Raw genomic sequence first — 19,395 nt, 5'->3', positions numbered from 1 at the left:
TTAACCTGTGTATCGCCACGTGCCTGTGGCTTACCAGCTGAAGTTCCAGTGGCTGTCTCCAGTAGGGCTACATGGCTTCTCCCTACTCGGCCTCCTTTCTCCCAGCATTCAGTTAGGTTTTCCCCCACCAACCTAAGTTCTACCCTATCAACAGGCTAAGGCAGTTTCTTTATTCACCAATGGTATTCACAGTATACAGAGGGAAATCCCACATCACCTCACCTTTCATCTTTTTAAATTGTTTTCCCCAATCCTGAGTTTTAGGTCTTTTTGAAGAGGTTCTTTTTGGTTGTTTTGTTGTTTTGAAACAAGCTATTGCTGTTTGTGGCAGGCTGACTGGAAGTTGAGATTCACCTGCCTCAGCCTCATGAATGGTGGGGTTGTGAGCCAACTTGCCAGGTGTTGTTTGGCATAGTTTTTCCTAAGTTCTTTTGACATTTATTTGTGTAGAGGCAGGCAGCATGTATGCCACACCGTACCTGTGTGGAGGTTAGAGGACATATTTGGGGGGTGGTTCTTTATGCCTACCTTTGGGTTCTAAGAATTGAATTAAGGTTGTCAGAGTTGGGGGCAAGCACCTTTACCCACTGAGCCTCATGCCAGCCCCTCCCTGGGCCTTTTAGATGTTGGCTTTCACAGCCTCTGTCTTTTCTTGAGCTACCTTTTCTGCCCCATTCGTGTGTAAGTGCAGCTTGATATCTTTGAGACTGATAATCAGTGGTCAAGAGCTTCTTTAATTTTAAAAACTGCGAATAGTAGCTAATTACTTAGATAAAAATATTCCAAAGCCACGTTATTGAGCACCCAATGTGTACTTCACATTGGGTGTCCTGAGCATTTTATATACAGTTCTTAAATTAAACTTTACAACAGTGCCATAATATAGGTCTATACCTGCTTGTGACCTCCTGATGGTGAAAATAAAACCAAGGGAGATTAAGTAACTTGCCCGCAACACTATAGCTGTTAGCAGGTGGGACCTGAAGTTGTTTATAAGAATGTGTCTAATATTGGTTAGAGTATACTCATGTTGGCAGCTCACAGTTACCTGTAACTCCAGCTCCAAGGATGCCTCTGGTCTCTGCAGGTATTGAACACGAATACACACACACACACACACACACACACACACAAGAAAAAGAGAGGGAGAGAGAGAATGAAAACTAATAAAAACAAATGTATTTTTGAAAAGGATTTTCTGACTGTATTGTATGCTGTAATCCAGCTTCTAAACAATCACTTTGAAAAGGTTGCAACTTGAGTTATTTTAGCTTTTGTTTTGTTTCTTTTTTTATTGATATTTATTGAGCTCTACGTTTTTCTCTGCTCCCCTCCCTGCCTCTCCTCTCCCCCCTTTAACCCTCCCCCAAGGTCCCCATGCTCCCAATTTACTCAGGAGATCTTGTCTTTTTCTACTTTGTACTTCCCATGTAGATTAAATCTATGTAAGTCTCTCTTAGTGTCCTCATTGTTGTCTAAGTTCTCTGGGATTGTGGTTTGTAGGCTGGCTTTCTTTGCTTTATATTTAAAAACCACCTATGAGCGAGTACATGTGATAATTGTCTTTCTGTGTCTGGGTTACCTCACTCAAAATAATGTTTCTAGCTCCATCCATTTGTCTGCAAAATTCAAGATGTCATTTTTTTCTGCTGTGTAGTACTCCATTGTGTAAATGTACCACATTTTCCTTATCCATTCTTTGATCGAGGGGCATTTAGGTTGTTTCCAGGTTCTGGCTATGACAAACAATGCTGCTGTGTACATAGTTGAGCACATGTCCTTGTGGTACGATGGAGCATCCTTTGGATATATACCTAAAAGTGGTATTACTGGGTCTTGAGGAAGGTTGTTTCCTAATTTTCTGAGAAATCGCCACACTGACATCCAAAGGGGTTGTACCAGTTTGTACTCCCACCAGCAATGCAGAAATGTTCCCAGGCTGTTTTCAGTACTGTAGCTCTGTAGTAGAGTTTGAAGTCAGGGATTGTGATGCCTCCAGAAGTTCTTTTATTGTACAGGATTGTTTGGGCTATCCTGGGTTTTTTGCTTTTCCATATGAAGTTGAGTACTGATCTTTCAAGGTCTTTGGAGAATTTTTCTGGAATTTTGGTGGGCATTGTATTGAATCTGAGTTATTTTATCTTTTAAAGTCAGTGCCATGGGAAGAGATGGATGGTTTAGGAGTTAAGGTACCAGCACTGACTGCTCTTGAGAGGACCAGCACCCTGCCTGTAGCTCCAGTTCCAAGGGGTCTGATGCCCTCTTCTGGCCTCTTTAGGCACAGCATGCACCCATCGATACTCATTTTGTAAAAAATTTAAAAAACAAAACAAATTGAAAGCACATAACTGGTTTTTGTTCTGTGTACACAGAGTGTGTCCAAGAGCTTTTACATTTAGAAATAAAGGTGCTTTTAGAAAACACCAACTAAATTTTAACATTATTGCTTTTACTTAGTAATGTAAGCAGATACGCTCAGATAAAGCAGATAAAGTAAGACTTAAGAAAGGAAAAGACTCGCCGATTTGAAAGTGATTATGTGTGAGCTTTGGAAACCGGCCTGAAGGACTTAGGTTACACTTTGAAGTACTTGAGAATTAACCAGTCACACATTATTGATGAAGTTAAATAGTCTCCTAGTGGAACAGCAAATTTAGTCTTTCAACTTTGGTTTGTAAATAATGGTTTATGACATTGTATTTAAACGGTGGTTTATAAGCTCTCATGTTTCAGGTTTACTTTCTTGGTGCGTAGGAAAGTGCACAGAATTTAATGAGTACCCAAATATGCATCATTCTCTCTTTTTTTTTTTAAAGATTTATTTATTATGTATACAGTGTTCTGGCTGCATGTGTGCCTACATGCCAGAAGAGGGCACCAGATCTCATTACAGATGGTTGTGAGCTACCATGTGGTTGCTGGGAATTGAACTCTGGAAGGTTTTTTGTTTTTGTTTTGTTTTTTTTTTGAGACAGGGTTTCTCCGTAGCTTTTGGTTCCTGTCCTGGAACTAGCTCTTGTAGAGCAGGCTGGCCTCGAACTCACAGAGATCTGCCTGCCTCTGCCTCCCGAGTGCTGGGATTAAAGGCGTGCGCCACCACCGCCCGGCTTCCAGCCCTGTTTTTTTTGTTGTTATTTTTTATTTTTATTTTTTATTGAAAAAAAATTTCCACCTCCTCCCAGCCTCCCATTTCCCTCCCCCTCCTCCCACTCCTCTCCCCCTCCCCCCACTCCTTTCCCTCTCCCTCTCCAGTCCGAAGAGCAGTCAGGGTTCCCTACACTGTGGAAAGTCCAAGGTCCTCCCCCCTCCATCTAGGTCTAGGAAGGTGAGCATCCCAACTGGTTAGGCTCCCACAAAGCCAGAACATGAAGTAGGATCAAAACCCAGTGCCATTGTCCTTGGCTTCTCATCAGCCCTCATTGTCCGCCGTGTTCAGAGAGTCCGGTTTTATCCCATGCTTTTTCAGTTCCAGTCCAGCTGGCCTTGGTGAGCTCCCAATAGATCAGTCCCTCTGTCTCAGTGGGTGGGTGCACTCCTCGTCGTCCTGACTTCCTTGCTCATGTTCTCCCTCCTTCTGCTCCTCATTGGGACCTTGGGAGCTCCAGCCCTGTTTTTTTAATTTGAAGAAAAGAATTAGATTATTTATTTATGTGTATGGGTGTTTGCCTGTATGTATATATATCATGTGTGCCTGATGATGGAATTGGCCAGAAAAAGGCATCAGATGCCTGGTGCTGGAGTTAGCTGCTGTGTGGATGGTGAGGATGGGAACCTGGGTCTCTGTAAGAGCCATCAGTGCTCTTAAGCTACTGCAGGGTCTTTTTAGCTCTTGTTTTGTATTTTTGAAATGGGAGTTTCCTAGGTAGACCATGTTGCTCACAGAGATCCGCCTGCCTCTGCCTTCGAGTGCCAGGATCAAAGGTGTGAGCCACCTATCTGACTAACAATGTTTTTAATGCTCGTATGATTTGAGTATTTTCTGTATAACATCAGTGAGGAATCTTTAAATGTTATAGTGATACTAGATATTTGTGTCAATAATTAGAAGTAAATCTAGAAGATTTTTGCGTCATTTATGAAAGTACTATTAAAATGCTGTCAGGTTAAGTGTCCCTTGTAGCGGAATGTATGTAGAAGGTTGGGAAGGGTTCAGAGCTATGAAACTATTCAGTCAGTTTACTGTAAGTGGAGCTTAGGTATGTTTTTCCCCTGGAAGCCCAGAAATTTAAAATGTTGAATCTGAGAGGCCCTGATGTTCACAGTAGATGAAGTTCTCTGAAACAAAGCCTGTCAGTGAGCAGCATTTTAATTATAGTTTCAGCCATTCATAAAAGTTTTCTCATCATTGAATTTACTTAGTGAGCATTAAAATAAATTGTGTAGGTTAGTGAGGCATGCAGCGAGAGCAATTCTGTATGAATGTACACCAGCAGATGCCATGTCCAGACTAGACCCTCGGAAGCTCTCCTGACCTCCCTCCCAATTCTGTTCCTGCTTATTAGCTGAAGTAGTCTTCTGTTTGTTTGTTTTTGAGATAGGGTTTCTCTCTTGTGTAGCCTTGGCACCCTGGATCTCACTCTGTAGACCAGACTGGTCTCATACTCAGAGATCTGCTTGTCCACCATCACCTCACGGTGCTGAAGTACTCCTAGCCCCTTTGAGATAGTGTCTCTGGTAATAAAGGCTGGCTTTGAATTATGTATAAGGCTGAAGATTACCTAGAACTGATCCTTTTTGTTGTTGTTTGTTTTTGGACACAGTTGTTTCTCTGTGTAACACTAACTGTCCTGGAAATTGCTCTGTAGACCAGGCTGGCTTTGTACTCACAGAAATCTGCCTGCCTCTGCCTCCACCTCCCAAGTGCTGAGATCAAAATCGTAAGCCTCCACCCAGCCTTTTTTTTTTTTTTTTTTTTTTTAATGAGAGCTGTTTCGTATTATTTTATATACTATTCTCATCACACCGAACCGAGGCAATTTTTTTGTTCTTAATTTATTTTTTATTTTCATGGGTATAGGTGTTTTGCCATGGTGTTAGGTTCCCTGGAACTGTAATTACAGACAGTTGTGAGCTGCCATGTGGGTGCTGGGAATTGAACTCGGGTCCTCTGGAAGAGTAGTCAGTGCACTGAGCCATTTCTCCAGCCCCTTATGTATTATTTTTAAGGACCTCATTATTTTATGTGTATGGGTGCTTTGCCTAGATTTGTGAAAGTGCACTTTGTGTGTGCTTGATGCCTGCGGAGATCCGAAGAGGGTGTCGGATCCTCTAGAACCAGAGTTTCAGGTGATTGTGAGCCACCATGTGAATGCTGGAGATGGAACTGGGGTTCTCTGCAAAAGCAGTCAGTGCTTTTGACCCTGAGCCATCTCTCCAGCCTCTTATTTTGTATTATTTTAAGGTTTTGTGTTTGTGGCTGCGGGTGTCCATAGAGATCAGAGGTGTCTGGATGCCTGGAGCTGGGCAGTTGTGAGCCATCCAGCATGGGTGCTGGGAGCCAAACTCAGACCCTTTGCAAAGATAGAATGCTCTTTTAATTGTGAGTCATCTTTCCAGGTCAGGGTGTTGTTGCAAGAACTGTTGTTCTTACTTCAGATCACACAGCTTGTGGTCGAGTCAGGATGGGATTCTAGATGGTCTGACTGGAGGGCGCTGTGACAACCCCAGTGGGATTGGAGTCAGCTCTGAAGGCCAGAGGTCAGATCTCAAGCTGTCAACCACGCTCTGGGACTGAGAATCCTTTCTCAGCCTTCCCAGCTTCCAGCCCCAGGTGGTACTTCCTTTTTTCTGTCAAGCCCAAGACTTCTTTAGCTCTTCCCCCGTAGTCAGTTCTGAAGCCTCGTATTTTTGGGTGTCTTCCAGTAGCACTCTACTTCCTGATACTAGGGTTTGGGCATCTGCTGGAGCTGCTGTACAAACACTATCAATAGGCCTTATTGAGTGCCCGGGGGCCTGCACCCCGAAGCCTGAAACCCGGGAATCCAGACCTGGCTCCTTCTGAAGGCTCTCGGAGACTGCCTTGTGCCCCTCTAACCTTGGGCAGACCTGTCACTCTCCACTGTCTGTTGTCTTCATCACCTCCTTTCCTCTTGAAGAGTCACTAGTCACTAGAGTGTAGGGTGATTTTATCTCAAAACCTATAGGTGAATAGATTTTCCAAACAAGGTCACTCTGAGATTTTAGGTGGACCTGAACTTGGGCTAGAATTCAGCAGGGTTTCTTACTCTTCTATGGATTTGTTGAGAGAAGAAACTTGAAACTAACCGGTGAATCACCTTCAGACTTACTGTTGAGCTTCGTAAGTCAGTGCCACTTACTGTGTAGTCCAGGGAAAAGTCAAGCTGTAAAACATGCCTGAAATATATATATTTGCTCATGGTTTTACTTAGGCAGGATTTTTTTTCTTCCCACCCTGTCTTCTTCTGCCACCTTGTGAAGTGGTGGGGACACTGAACAGTGAACACCCTGGGGTAGCCAGACCAGTCCTAGTGACTTGGGGGGACTTACTGGCCTTGGGGGGACAGATGGACTCATAGCAGATCAGCGTATTTATAGGGGAAGAGGCAGTGAGGACTCATAGCAGATCAGCGTATTTATAGGGGAAGAGGTAGTGAGGACTCATAGCAGATCAGCGTATTTATAGGGGAAGAGGTAGTGAGGACACGGGTTTGATTAGATAAACTCAGTCACCCCAGAGCATCCATGGGAACAGACACCTTGGCTTTGACAATATCATGTTATAGCATTTTACTGCTACGTTTGTAATTAATTTATTCTGCTTCCAGAAAAAAAAGCTAAGTCAGTGTGAATATTATGTATTTTTGATGAGCAGAATAAAAGATATTTGCCAGCAACCCGTTTTTAGAGAGGTGTTAACAGATTATTCTCCTGGAGACATGTTCAAGGGAGTGAGGATGAGGAGTGGGGAGGTATTTGAGAAGAGAGTGGAGTAAAAGTATCAAAGCTGAGTGGTTTGAAGGCTTGGTGCGGAGGAGGTGTTAGATACATTTCACACACTGCTGGCAGACAGCCTCAGAGCTAATTGGTGGAATTACTACAGGTTTGAGTAATTTCATTATAGGTAAAAACTTACTTAAAAGTACTTGTACACCCCTTTAATCCTAGCTCCCAGGAGGCAGACGCAGGCCTATCTCTGAGTTCAAGGCCAACTTGGTTTACATAGCAAGTTCCTAGACAGCAAGAACTACACAGAGAAACCCTGTCTCGAAAAAAACAAAAAACCAAAATGTCTGTCTGAAGCCATGAGTTTGTTGTTGAGGGGAAATTCTGTAGAGACCAGAATAGAGTCCACATGTTAGTTGTTAGGAATCCACTCAGTAGTGTGTGGCTTGCTTGAGGAAGTTGACAGAATGGCAGCTGAAGCGGTGTACAGTGGTTAAGAGAACTTGCTGCCCTTCTAACAGAGGGACCAAGTTTGCTTCTTGTCTCCAGGTACTCAGCCTCCTGTAACTCCGGCTCCAAGGAAAGTGATGCAGTCATTCGGCCTTCACAGGTTTACTCTCTCTCTCACACACACAATAAAATTTAAGAAACAGAATGTCCACTTAGTTGAATTTTTTTCCTGTTGTACTATCTTATTTTCATAATTGTTTACCACTCTAGTTGGCAGTATGAACCTGGGAAAGTGGAGCTAAAAATGGGCGGACTAAAGCCTCATGCTGTAGCCTCTTTCTTCAGAGAATTAGACAGTTTATACTCTGAGGGCCACATGAGTAAGGAGCCGCACGAGTACAGTATCCAATCACAAGGTGTGTAAGCCGCACGTGGCAAATCATGTTTTCCCAAAGAGGCTTATAAACAAAAAACAATAGCCAGCTGTAATTAATAATCTGAAGTAATCTCACTCCTACTCGATACACCTAGGAGGGCACAGAAGCACATCCAAGAACAGTTCTGTATTTTTGAAGAAACTGAGGTCACAAGACTCGTCTTGTTTTCTTGGAGTTTTCTCACAAGCACTCAGAATTCCCCTCGCAAGACTCCATTCTTGGACTGTGTTCTGACACATAATGAGCTTTATGCCCCCCACAAGTGTGCTTACCTATATGCCAAACTTTTAATTATTTTTGTTTGTTTTTTGTTTTTTTTAATAATGTATTTATTTTTACTTGATGTGCATTAGTATTTTGTCTGCATGTATGTCTGTGCAAGGGTGTCGGCGCCCCTGGAGGCCAGAGTCACAGACAGTTGTGAGCTGCCATGTGGGTGCTGGGAATTGAACCCAGGTCCTCTGGAAGAACCACCAGTGCTCTTAACTGCTGAGCCATCTCTCCAGCCCCCCAAACTTTTAATTCTTTAAATTTACTTTTATTTATTTTTTATATGTGTATGTTTCTCTCCCTGTCTCCCACCCCTCACCCCCATTTGTGCATCTGTCTGTGCATTCAGAAGATAACTTGGGAGAGTTTCTTCTCCTTTCAACATGTGGATTCAGGAGATTGAACTCTGGTCATCATGCTTGAGGACAGGTGTCTTTAACCTAGGTCATCTAACTGCCTCTTCCTTTTTATTTTTAATTATGCGTTTATGTGTATCTATGTGTGGGTATATGCACAAGAGTTCAGTGCCCATGGAAGCCAGAAGAGGGCATCAGACCTCCTGAAACTAGAGGAGGACCAGGTAATTGTGAGCCAGTTGATGTAAGTGCTAGGAACAAAACTCAGGTCTCGTTCCCTCTGCATAAGCAGTACATGCTCTTAATTGCCCCTTAAAATGGTTTTTATGTAGAATCTTTTTCTTGCTCACTGCAACATGTAGATACAAGCCACGTATGCCTTGTCAATGGGAACATGTTTTAAGAAAAGCATCACAGGTAAGTTGTCTTCATTGGTGTGAATGTCAGTAGAATGCACTCCGTAAGATGATGTCACTGGGCACACACTTGTATAGGTTCTCCATTGTCTCTGTTCCATCAGTGCACTTGAAGTGCCATCATGTGGTCTATGATTGTGTTTCTGAATAAAGAAGAATAAACACTTAAAGAAGTAACTGTAAGGATTCAGGGTATAGCCCATTTGGTAGAGAACATGTCTGTCATGTGTGAAGCCTGGGGTTCTCTCCCAGGCACATGGTGCACAATTGTAATTCCAGTGCTCAGGAGGTGGAAACAATTTAAAGTCAGCCAGGTTATGTAGGTTACATGACAGGAAATGGGGAGATAGAGATATGGGGTGGGGGATGTGTATCGCCTACCTTCATGAGAAAGCCTTAAGATTGAAAATTTAGAAAATAAAAGATAGGATTATCTATAACTTTAGGCAGTCAGAGCTTAGATTGGAGTTCATTAAGCACTTGGACGTATCAGTTTTTTACACGGCGTTGTGTTTAAGAGCTTTTTTCCTTCTTGAAACAGGGTCTCTGTGTAGTCTTAATTGTCCTGAAACTCACTCTGTAGACTGGGCTGGCCTCCACCTACCGAGTGCTGGGATTAAAGGCGTGCACCACCACTGCCTGGCATGTTTAAGAGCTTTTAAAATAAATCTTCCTGCTGAGAAGGCTGATGTCATTAACCTAGGAAATTAGATTAAGATCATTGTCATACTAGTTGTAAAAACTCAGGAGACTCACTCACTCCCTGGTCATCTTGGCAGCTGCTCTTGGTTGAGGTCTGTCCTGCATCTAAGGGAGGAAGATGGTAGCCCCAAAGATGAAAACCTCTGGAGTCAATCAGTCTAGGCTTCAATTCGCTACGAAAACTGGAAAGAGCATGCTGGTACAAATAGACTCTGAAGCTGATCAGACAGAACAAAAGCGAAGTTGATTATCCTTGCTGTCAACTGCCCAGTTTTGAGGAGATCTGAAGTAGAGAACGCTATACCATGTTAGCCAAAACTGGTGTCTGTCACTCCAGTGGCAATGACATTGAATTGAGCATAGCATGTGGGAAGTATTGCAGAGTGTGCACGCGATTTATCATCTACCCAGGTGATTCTGATTGGTGAAAAGTCAACCAGAAAAGCTTTTCTTTAATGAAAATTTGCCAGAGCTCATTAAAAACAAAACAAAACAAGGCATGGTGACCACATGCCTTGAGTCCAGCACTTGGAAGGTAGAGAGTTTTGTATTTGTGACAAATAAAAACCAAAGGGCCGGAGAGATGGCTCAGCAGGTAAGAGCATACTGGCTGTGCTTCCAGAGGCCCTGAGTTCAACCCCAGCACCCACGTAGTGCCTCACAACCATCTGTAATGAGATCTGGTGTCCTCTTCTGGCATGCAGGGAGAATGCTGTATACATAATAAATAAATAAATTTTTTTTTTTTTTTTTTTTTTGGTTTTTCGAGACAGGGTTTCTCTGTGGTTTTGGAGTCTGTCCTGGAACTAGCTCTGTAGACCAGGCTGGTCTCGAACTCACAGAGATCCGCCTGCCTCTGCCTCCCAAGTGCTGGGATTAAAGATGTGCGCCACCACCGCCCGGCTATAAATAAATAAATTTTTAAAAAGAAAAAAAAAAAACTCAAAAGGAAAAAAAGTGTAGGTAGGAGCTGGTGCAGTGGCTCAATATGAAATACTTGCCTAACCCTGAGGGCCTGTTGTGAGTTCAGACCTCAGCACCCAAGAGCCATACTTGGGTCTTGTGCTGTGACCTGTGCACTGTGGGCAGTGACAAGAAAGTCACTGGGGCTCCAGGTTCAGTTGCAAGCTCCTGTCTCAGCAGGTAAGGTGGAGCATGTAGAGCAGAGTGTCTGTCATTTACCTGGGGCCTCTGTACACACGGGATGCACACTTGCACCCATGTTTGTACATATGCCAAAAGAAGGGAAAATCATGGCATTTTTTTCTTTAAATTTTTTGGAAATTGGCATGATTAATATATTCCCTTTAGAATTATCGAATAATCCATTTCTGTAATTCCTCTAAATTTCCTCTGCCCTAATAATAATAATAAAATTTTGCGTCTGTTGATCACTAGTGATGTTCCCAGTCACTGTGATAAATGCTCTGTTTAATACCTTCAAGTCCTACAATGGTCTGGTGGCAGCAGCTGATCATATAAGTAAGGTACGTAAGTGGCTTGGAGGGAGTTTATCATTGACATGCCATCTATCTCAGAGGACTGAGCCCATTCTGAACCAGATCTTTTCATAGTTAGTGACGTTGAGGCTAGAACTCAAGCCTTGAGCTATCTACACTGATTTACATTCATAGACCCAGATCTGTGTGTGTGTGCACATGCTTGTGTTGATGTTTGACTAGAGGTCAATGTAGGATGTCCTCCTCTGTTGCTCTCTACCTTGTTTTTTATTTTATTTTATTTTATTTTTTGAGATTTGATCTCTCACTGAGTTTGGAGCTTGCTGATAGTCGGATGGGCTGGCTAGCAAGCCCTCGGTATCCATTTCTCTCCACACATCCCCACACCTCCTTCCTCAAGCCAAGAGGCTCCATACCCACCCCACCCGGCCTAAATCTCAGACTGTGTAGTGTGTACACATGCTCGTGGATCTCTGTCTGCTTTATTCATGAAGTGCCGTCTCAGTCAGGTCAGAGGTCAGTGATAGCTAGCGTCTAGTCTCTGTAGCCAGTTGGTGTCAAGGATCCTTGTGTCCACCTTTCACTTTGGGAGCTAGAGTTACAGGTAGGTCAGCATATCCATGGAAACTCTCTGGTTTGGGATTCAGGTCCTGAAACCACTAATCCACCTCGCCACCCCCAGGTCCATTCATAGAGCTCAGTTCTTTCAGGTCCATCACTTTCCCATTGAGCACACAGACAGATTCTTGTGTACCTCATGTATACTCCTGAGTTCCTTTTGAATGAGGGAAGGCACTTCATGAGGTGTAGTTCTTTTTTTGGGCGGGGAGGTGTCAGGGTGTTTGTTTCTTGGGTGTTTTGTTTGCTTTTAGTTTTTTGTGACAGTCTCATATAGCCCAGACTGGCCTCAAACTTGTGTATTAAAGCTGACTCCCCCCAAGTGCTGGTCTAACAGGTGTGTCCCACCACTGCCAGGATTATGCGATGCACTCTTGAAGCCTTGCTCAAGGAGTTGGTAATCTGCCTTTTTTTACAGTTAGTGACCATCTCCAATGAAGTTTCCAGTTCCCTTAAATGTGAAGGAACCTCACGAGAGTTGGCAGGAAAGGAAGATGTCTCCTCCTGTTTGAGCTTTATTGTCTTTAAGAAGAGAGAAAGGCCAGGTGGTCCATCCTACACATCTTCAATTTCAGCACTGGGAGCCAGAGGCAGTGAGTTCAAGGGCATCCTGTTCTAGCTGGCAAATTCCAGGTCAATCAGGAATGCACAGTGTGACCCTGTTTTAAAAATAAGTTGGGCTCTTAACTGGGTCAGCAGTTAAGAGCACTTGCTGCTCTTTCAGAGGACCCAGGTTCAGTTCCCAGCATCCATATGGCAGCTCACAACCATCTGTAGCTCCAGTTCCAGGGGAGCCAGTAGTCTCTTCTAGCTTCTCTGGATACTGCATGTATGTAGTACAGTTTCTCACTGTCTTAATTTGGATTTTTATTGCTATGAAGAGACACCGTGACCATAGCAACTCTTAGGAAGAAAACATTTACTCAAGGGGGCTCACCTACAGTTTCAGAGATTCAGTCCATCCTGGCAAGGGAACATGGCAGCATGCGGGCAGAGTTGGTGCTGGAGTTGAGACTACTACATCTTACAGGCAACAGGAGATTTTTTTTTTTTTTTTTTTGGTCTTTTTCGAGACAGGGTTTCTCTGTGGATTTTTGGAACCTGTCCTGGAACTAGCTCTTGTAGACCAGGCTGATCTCGAACTCACCAGGCAACAGGAAATTAACTGACACACTGGGCAGTATCCTGAGTATATGAAGCCTCAAAGCCCGCCCCTACAGTGACATACTTGCTCCAAAAAGGCTATACCCACTCCAACAAAGCCACACCTCCTAATAGTGCCACTCTCTATGGGATTATGGGGGCCAATTACATTCAAACTACCATACACACACAGGCAACACACACATAAAAATAAAATCTTCCCAAAAAGGAAAAAGAAGGAGATAGATGCTTCACCACTGCTGAATCTGGGATGATTCCTACAAGGCCTTGACCTTAGTAAACCTGCCATTGTGGTGACTGTGTTTCTAGGCCAGTAACAGTGTGAATGTGCTCGCTCTTGTGGTTTCCCAATCTTTGAGGCTTCTGAAGACCCAGGTTGGGATTTTCAGCAGGCTGCTGCAGTAGAGTTGCCCGAGGTCTGGGTGGTCCTTTGCCAAACCCTCGGAGCATGACTCTGAATGCTAAAGTCATGTTTCTGTTACATGTCCGTGTTTGCAAGTGACCACTCTACTCACTAATACTGAAAGTTGTTTGTTCCAAGGAGTGAGAGCTCAGAAATCCAAGTAATTAGAGACTGTTTAGATAAAACGAGAGATGGAGCTTCAGCATGTGGCCTTCACGTTACACACTTGAACTTGCTGGGTAGATGTTAGTTGGTAAGTGCTGTTGTGTCTAATGCTTTCCCCTCGCTGTTTTCACAACAGAGAAGAAGACACAGAAAATGAAAAGGAAAAGAAAGTTTGGTACTACAGTACAAAGGTCCAGCTTGCAGAATTAATAGACTGTCTAGACAAAGACTACTGGGAAGCAGAACTGTGCAGAATTCTAGAGGAGACGCGAGAAGAAATGCACCAGCACATGGACATAACAGAAGACCTGACCAACAAAGCCCGGGGCAGCAACAAGTCCTTTCTAGCGGCAGCTAATGGTGAGGGGGCCTTCTTACTTGATTTTTGTTGTTAAATTTGAGATAAACTATTGTGTAAAATATTCTAAAACTTAGAAAACATGTAAAGATGTCCAACTTACATATGCTTTGCTTTGACTCGATAATGTTTTTTTTTTTTTTCTACAATGTTCCTATCCATGCTCACGCAGTTTATGGTGCTGTACATTTTAGTGTTTTGTTTCTTGCCTTGGTCGCTGATTGTACCTCCTATCCCCACAAATCAATTGTTTCTTGTTTGTAACTCAGTCCGGGTTCAATTCATTATATAGCCCAGATTGGCCTTGAACTCATGATCCTCCTGCTTAGAATATTGGAACTGTGGGGGGTGTTCCACCTTTCCTGTCATTTGTATCCTCCTCCTCACTCTATTCTTTCCATACTGCAGACAACTTTATAGAACATTTTATTTATTTCAGCCATATGACTCTCACCCGCACACAAAATCAAATGGATGCACTTCCTGTTTCTGTGTCCTCAGCTCTCAGTTTATAATTTTTTTAGACAACTATCCTGAGTTGTTTTATCTTGTTAGTGCTAGGGATCATAGGCTAGAAACATACTCTGTTACTGAGGTTCACTCTCAGTCCCTTGCAGAGATTTTCTAGTTGTGGAAAATGGTCTCAATAACTATAGTTTAAGAAATAAGAACAAAATGAAGGTGGAGAACACTGAAGGAAGGAGATAGAAACAAGGACTGTGGACCCCAGAGGAGCATTTGTTTGTGTTTGTAAACTTTGCACTGCAGTGGGGAGCTCGTTTCCCAGGAGAATTTGGTTTCGTAATTCTGAAACTGCTTTGCCATGGCCATCCTTAACCAACCACTGGGTTCTCTGTGAAGAACGTAGCCAGTTTCTCACTGAGAAACTACAAAATAAGCATGGAAGTAGTGGTACAGTGAACCCAAGACACGCCCACCTACATATGGGTAGATACAGGAATCATATGTATATTTATTAGGTGCAGACATTTCCTGTTGTTATAGGACCCAGATTGTATGGCTTCTAAACATTTTCTAATCATAAAAAGAACTAAGATTTGGGTATAGTGACACATGCCTTAATTCCAGCACTTGGGATACAGAGGCAAGTAAATCTTTGTGAGTTCAAGACTATCCTGGTCTACGAGTGAGTTCCATGAATGTCAGAATTGCATAGTGAGACTCTGTCTTTTAGGGGAAAAAAAGAAACAAGATTCCTAAGACATATGGTCGATTATATATACAGCATGGGCAGGAAGAATAAAGGGCACCTGGAAATTTTTGAATGTTGGAAGTTAGTGATATTTAGAGAGTGGAGTGATGGCACATGCCTGCAATTCTAGCATTTGATGGATAAAGGTGAGAGGAGGTCAGGCCAGGGGCTGGAGCCCTTAGGAGTGCCTGTTGTTGCAGAGGACCCAGGTTCAGTTCCAGAATCCTCATGGTGGTTCACAGTCATTCACAACTGCAGTTCTGATGCCTTCTTCTGACCTCTGAGAGCACCAAGTACACATGGTATACATACATACATGCAGGCAAAACACAGCCACACTTAAAGCAAAATGAATAAATTTTTGTTGTTCTTGTTTTTTCGAGGCAGGCTTTCTTTTTGTATTCCTGGCTGTCCTGAACATGCTCTATAGATGAAACTGGCCTCAAATTTAGAGATCCACCTGCCTCTGCCTCCCAAAGGCATGCACCATCACCTCTAAAATGAATTTAAAAAAAAAGTTCAAGGCCAACCTCAGACATACTGAATTTGCGTCCAGTCTGAGCCTCATAACATTTGCCTCAAGCAACCAAACAGACAAACTAACAAGAAAAGGTACTTAACTTGGTGGATGTGATAGCATATCGTAGCTACTCGGGTTGCTGAGGCAGTAGGATTGTAAATATCAGATAGCCTGGGACTTATAATAATTCATCTCAGAGGATGCATTTACCATAATACAGTGAGTCTGTCTAGTGTCCATGTGTCCACACTGATTTTCCTTATGCTGGTGCTGTGCCATGGTATCACCCTCACCGAGTTAGAAATTGTTTCCATGTGGGCCTTTCTGCTCGTTTTACCCTGGAGGAGGCAGGGTCTGCAGATCCAGGAAGCCTGCTTTAGGCTCAGGGAGCAGTCACCTCAGCTCTACACTGCTTCCAGGTCTGCTTTCCTCATTGCACTGTGCTGCGTAGCCTGAGTCTGTCTCATGGCAGGGCGTGTGACGATGGACATCAAGTCTCACTTTGGTTTTTTTGTTGTTGTTTGTTTTGTTTTGTTTTTGTTTTTCGAGACAGGGTTTCTCTGTAGCTTTGGAACCTGTCCTAGAACTAGCTCTTGTTGTAGACTTTGTTTTTTGTTTGTTTGTTTTAAAATAGTTTGTTTAACTTTATGTGCATTGGTGTGAAGGTGTCAGATCCTGAGGAACTCTCCTGAGCTAGGAATTGAACCTGATCTTCTGGAAGAGCCGCCAGTGCTCCTAACCACTGAGCCATCTCTCCAGCCCCCAAGGTCTCAGTTTTAAGAGTCAGACTGTTTTCTCTGTAGTCCAGGTGTGCTTCACTGTCTTCTGCCTTTGCCATCTCATCTTTACAAAGATAGTTAATTTTATAGGTAGGATTCTAGGATTTATTTTCTAAAAATGAGGTGCCCTGCTCTAATTAAGCTTTGTAAATATGGGTTGTTTTATTTTGTCCCCTCCACACTTTTTTTTTTTTTTTTTTTTTTTTTTTTTTTTTTAAAGGCTGGGTCTCACTGTGTAGCCCTGGCTGTCCTGGAACTCAGTGTATAGATCAAGCTACCCTCAAACTCGTAGAGATTCACTTATCTCTCCCTCCTGAGTCCAGAAATTAAAGGTGTGCACCATCATATGTAACCTTAAAGATCTTCTTAAAAATATTATTTATGTGTGGGTGTCCCAGGAGACCAGAGTAGAGCTAGAGGTACAGGCAGGTCTGAGCCTCTTGATTGACATCAGTGCTAGGACCTGAACTTGGGTCCTCTGCAAGAGCAGCAAGTGCTTTAGTCATTGAGCTGTATCTCTCCAGCCCTTGATTATTTGAGACACAATCTCCTTTAGCCTGGCACTCGTTGATTTCCTAGGCTGAGTAGCCAACAAACTGCAGGGATTTCCTTCACACCCTCAAAGTGAGCTATTGCACCCAGCTTTATGTGGAGGCTGGGGATTCAAGCTCAGGTCTTCTAACTGGTTTAAAGACATAAAAATATTAAACAGTAAACTTTTTTTTTTTTTTTTTAAATCAAGTTCTCACTATTTAGCCTTGGCTATCCTAACCTGGAATATGCTGTATAGATCAAGCTGGCTTTGTACTCGATCTACCTGCATTTGAACCCTGAGTGCTTGGATTAAAGGTGTGCACCACCAAGCCTAACAAACATTAAAATTCCTAAGTGTCATTTGTTAGTAAATTTGACTACGAGAAGAAAACAATTACATCTATTTTTCATTATAGAAGAAATTTTGGACTCATTAAGAATCAAAAGAGGGGAAGATATTGACTGTGATCAGAGCCCAGAAGAAACAGAAAAAGACAAGAATGAGGTCGAGAGTGATAGTAGCAGAGATGCTGAGAAGAACAGGGAGGACTCGGAAGACCAGTCCCTGGAGAAGGACAGTGACGACAAAGCCTTGGGTGAAGAGCCTGGGCAAGGAAAACCTGAGGGTAAAAGAATTACTTGGTTTAAAAGAAATATTTTATTAATGCCATTTGTTTGAAACCTCCAATTTTACTTGGAAAATGGAAATGGAAATTTTTACAGCTGACAGCTATTTTTGATTTCTAAAGATATTTAAGAGAGTCTCTCCTTTGTGATATTACAACCATTGAAATGAGTTTTATGTACTGTTGGATTTGCTATAATGTTATATGTATATTCCCTAAGAAGTTGGCATCCCTTGAAATTTGTTGATGAAAAATAACTATTTTTATACCAGAATATACTTTGGTATGTGATTTAAAAATGTGTTCTTAAAAAATTAACTCTAAAACCTCCTTAATATTTTAATATCTTTGTCTTTGGATGGCTCATTGCAAAGCTATCCCAGAGTCTGAATTGCTTTAAAATGACCATCAAAGAGAAGCAGGTTTTTTGGTGATTGATGATTTTTCATAGTTGACTGAATGTGGCCACTTGTCCCAAAGCAATTTAAAAGCATATCTTTAAAGTTTTGTTGTGCATTTTGCTGTAGAGCCAACAGAAGTTGGGGATAGAGGTAACTCTGTGCCAGCAAATCTTGGCGACAACACAGCTAATGCTTCTTCAGAAGAGACTAGTCCCTGTGAAGGGAGGAGCCCCGAGGGCTGTCTCTCAGAAACCTATGATAGCAGCAACATGACAGAGAAGAAGGTGGCATCTGAGCTCCCCCCGGATGTGCCAGGTACAGAGGGCAGTGTACCAATGCCTCTGTAATGGGGGGAACCCTTCCCTTTGCAGTAAAAGCTGCATGTCACCTAGAACCAGAAAGTCTGTATTCATCCATGCTGCTTGCTCACAGTGCCATTCCTGATTGCTAAACTGTCACCTAACATTGATGTTTGGCAGATGGTCTTGCAGTTAGTGCCTGGAACTCCCTCTTAGTCCCCATGCTTGTATTTCTTAGATGGAATTGTATGCTTGGTCACCAGACCATCCTGGCCGAGATTTGATTTGAGTTACTTACATAGTAATGTCTGTTTCCTTGTTGAGTGACATGGCCCTTCTGGCTCTGTATATACTAACACATTAATTTTCTGTTTGCATGTGCTCATGTAGTGCTACATGTCAGATCATAATATTACCAGAGAACCCATTATCACCAACATTTCTGCAAGGTGCATTGATATGTTAACCAGTAATTCTAACTTTAACCTTTTTAAACCTCATTGGAGTAAGTTATCATACTGAGAATGTATAATTATGACCTTTTTGCTTTTCAAGAAATCCAAAGGTGTTTTTATTACAGCTTGTGTGTGTATATGTGTGTGTGCATGTGTATATGTATATATACTCACATATATAAGTCAGATGACTAAAATAAAAAAGTAAGCATCAATAATATCACCAAAAAAAAAAAAGTCATAGTTGGAAGAAATCCTTAGAGGTCCTTTTCTGTGACTATGAAAGTATTGCTTTGTGTTAGTTGTGCTGGGATGTGCCAGCTGACACACTGCTGTTTAAAAGGTGTGCGTTCTAGGTCTTCTGCCCATAAGTCAGTGCCATCCACCCCTTTAAGAGCCTCTAGATTTTTGATTGGATTGTGAAGGATTTTGGCAGCTAGTTGAAAACCCCAATGAAAGCTTAGGTTGCATACAGGCTCCACGTGAACCCCAGCTGTCAGCAGAGCATCTGACACAGTTGATAGTGGGGAGACTGGGCTCATTAATCTGGAACCTATACGCCAATGAAGCAGAGAGAGCTGCCTGGGTGTGGTGTGCAGTCTGTAGTCTCAGTGCTAGTGAGGCAGGCAGGCAAGCAGGCACTCAGGGCTAGTTGGGGTTAATGAAGTGAGACCCTGCATCAAAACACAAAAAGTTTAAAAAAAAAATCATTTAGACCCAGAACACTACAGGTTTGGCAGTTGAAAAACTAATATTCGTGTAGTATTTGGGGCACTGAACTGGGGAGCCAGTAAGGATCAGACTTTCTGAAATGTGACGTCATAAAAGTAGAAACTAGAAGAGAATATTCTGATTGACTATTAAGA

General features: G+C 42.6%; 1 protein-coding gene across 13 annotated transcripts in view; it reads left to right on the top strand.

Annotated features, from left to right (window-relative positions):
• The window catches only part of Bptf (bromodomain PHD finger transcription factor), a 113,596-nt gene that overhangs the window by 27,314 nt on the left and 66,887 nt on the right, over positions 1-19,395 (top strand). For 10 of the 13 annotated variants that reach the window (XM_057776734.1, XM_057776729.1, XM_057776736.1 and 7 more), the window contains exons 3-5: positions 13,481-13,704; positions 17,165-17,374; positions 17,902-18,090. In XM_057776734.1, coding sequence (XP_057632717.1) covers positions 13,481-13,704; positions 17,165-17,374; positions 17,902-18,090 — 623 coding nt within the window. The remainder of the gene's footprint in view (positions 1-13,480; positions 13,705-17,164; positions 17,375-17,901; positions 18,091-19,395) is intronic. The other 3 variants (XM_057776737.1, XM_057776741.1, XM_057776739.1) reach the window with 1 other exon arrangement.

Source organism: Chionomys nivalis, chromosome 7 (genome assembly GCF_950005125.1).
Source record: "Chionomys nivalis chromosome 7, mChiNiv1.1, whole genome shotgun sequence".
Lineage (NCBI taxonomy): Eukaryota > Metazoa > Chordata > Mammalia > Rodentia > Cricetidae > Chionomys > Chionomys nivalis.
Note: the sequence above shows the minus strand (reverse complement) of the source record. Positions and strands in the feature narration are given on the sequence as shown.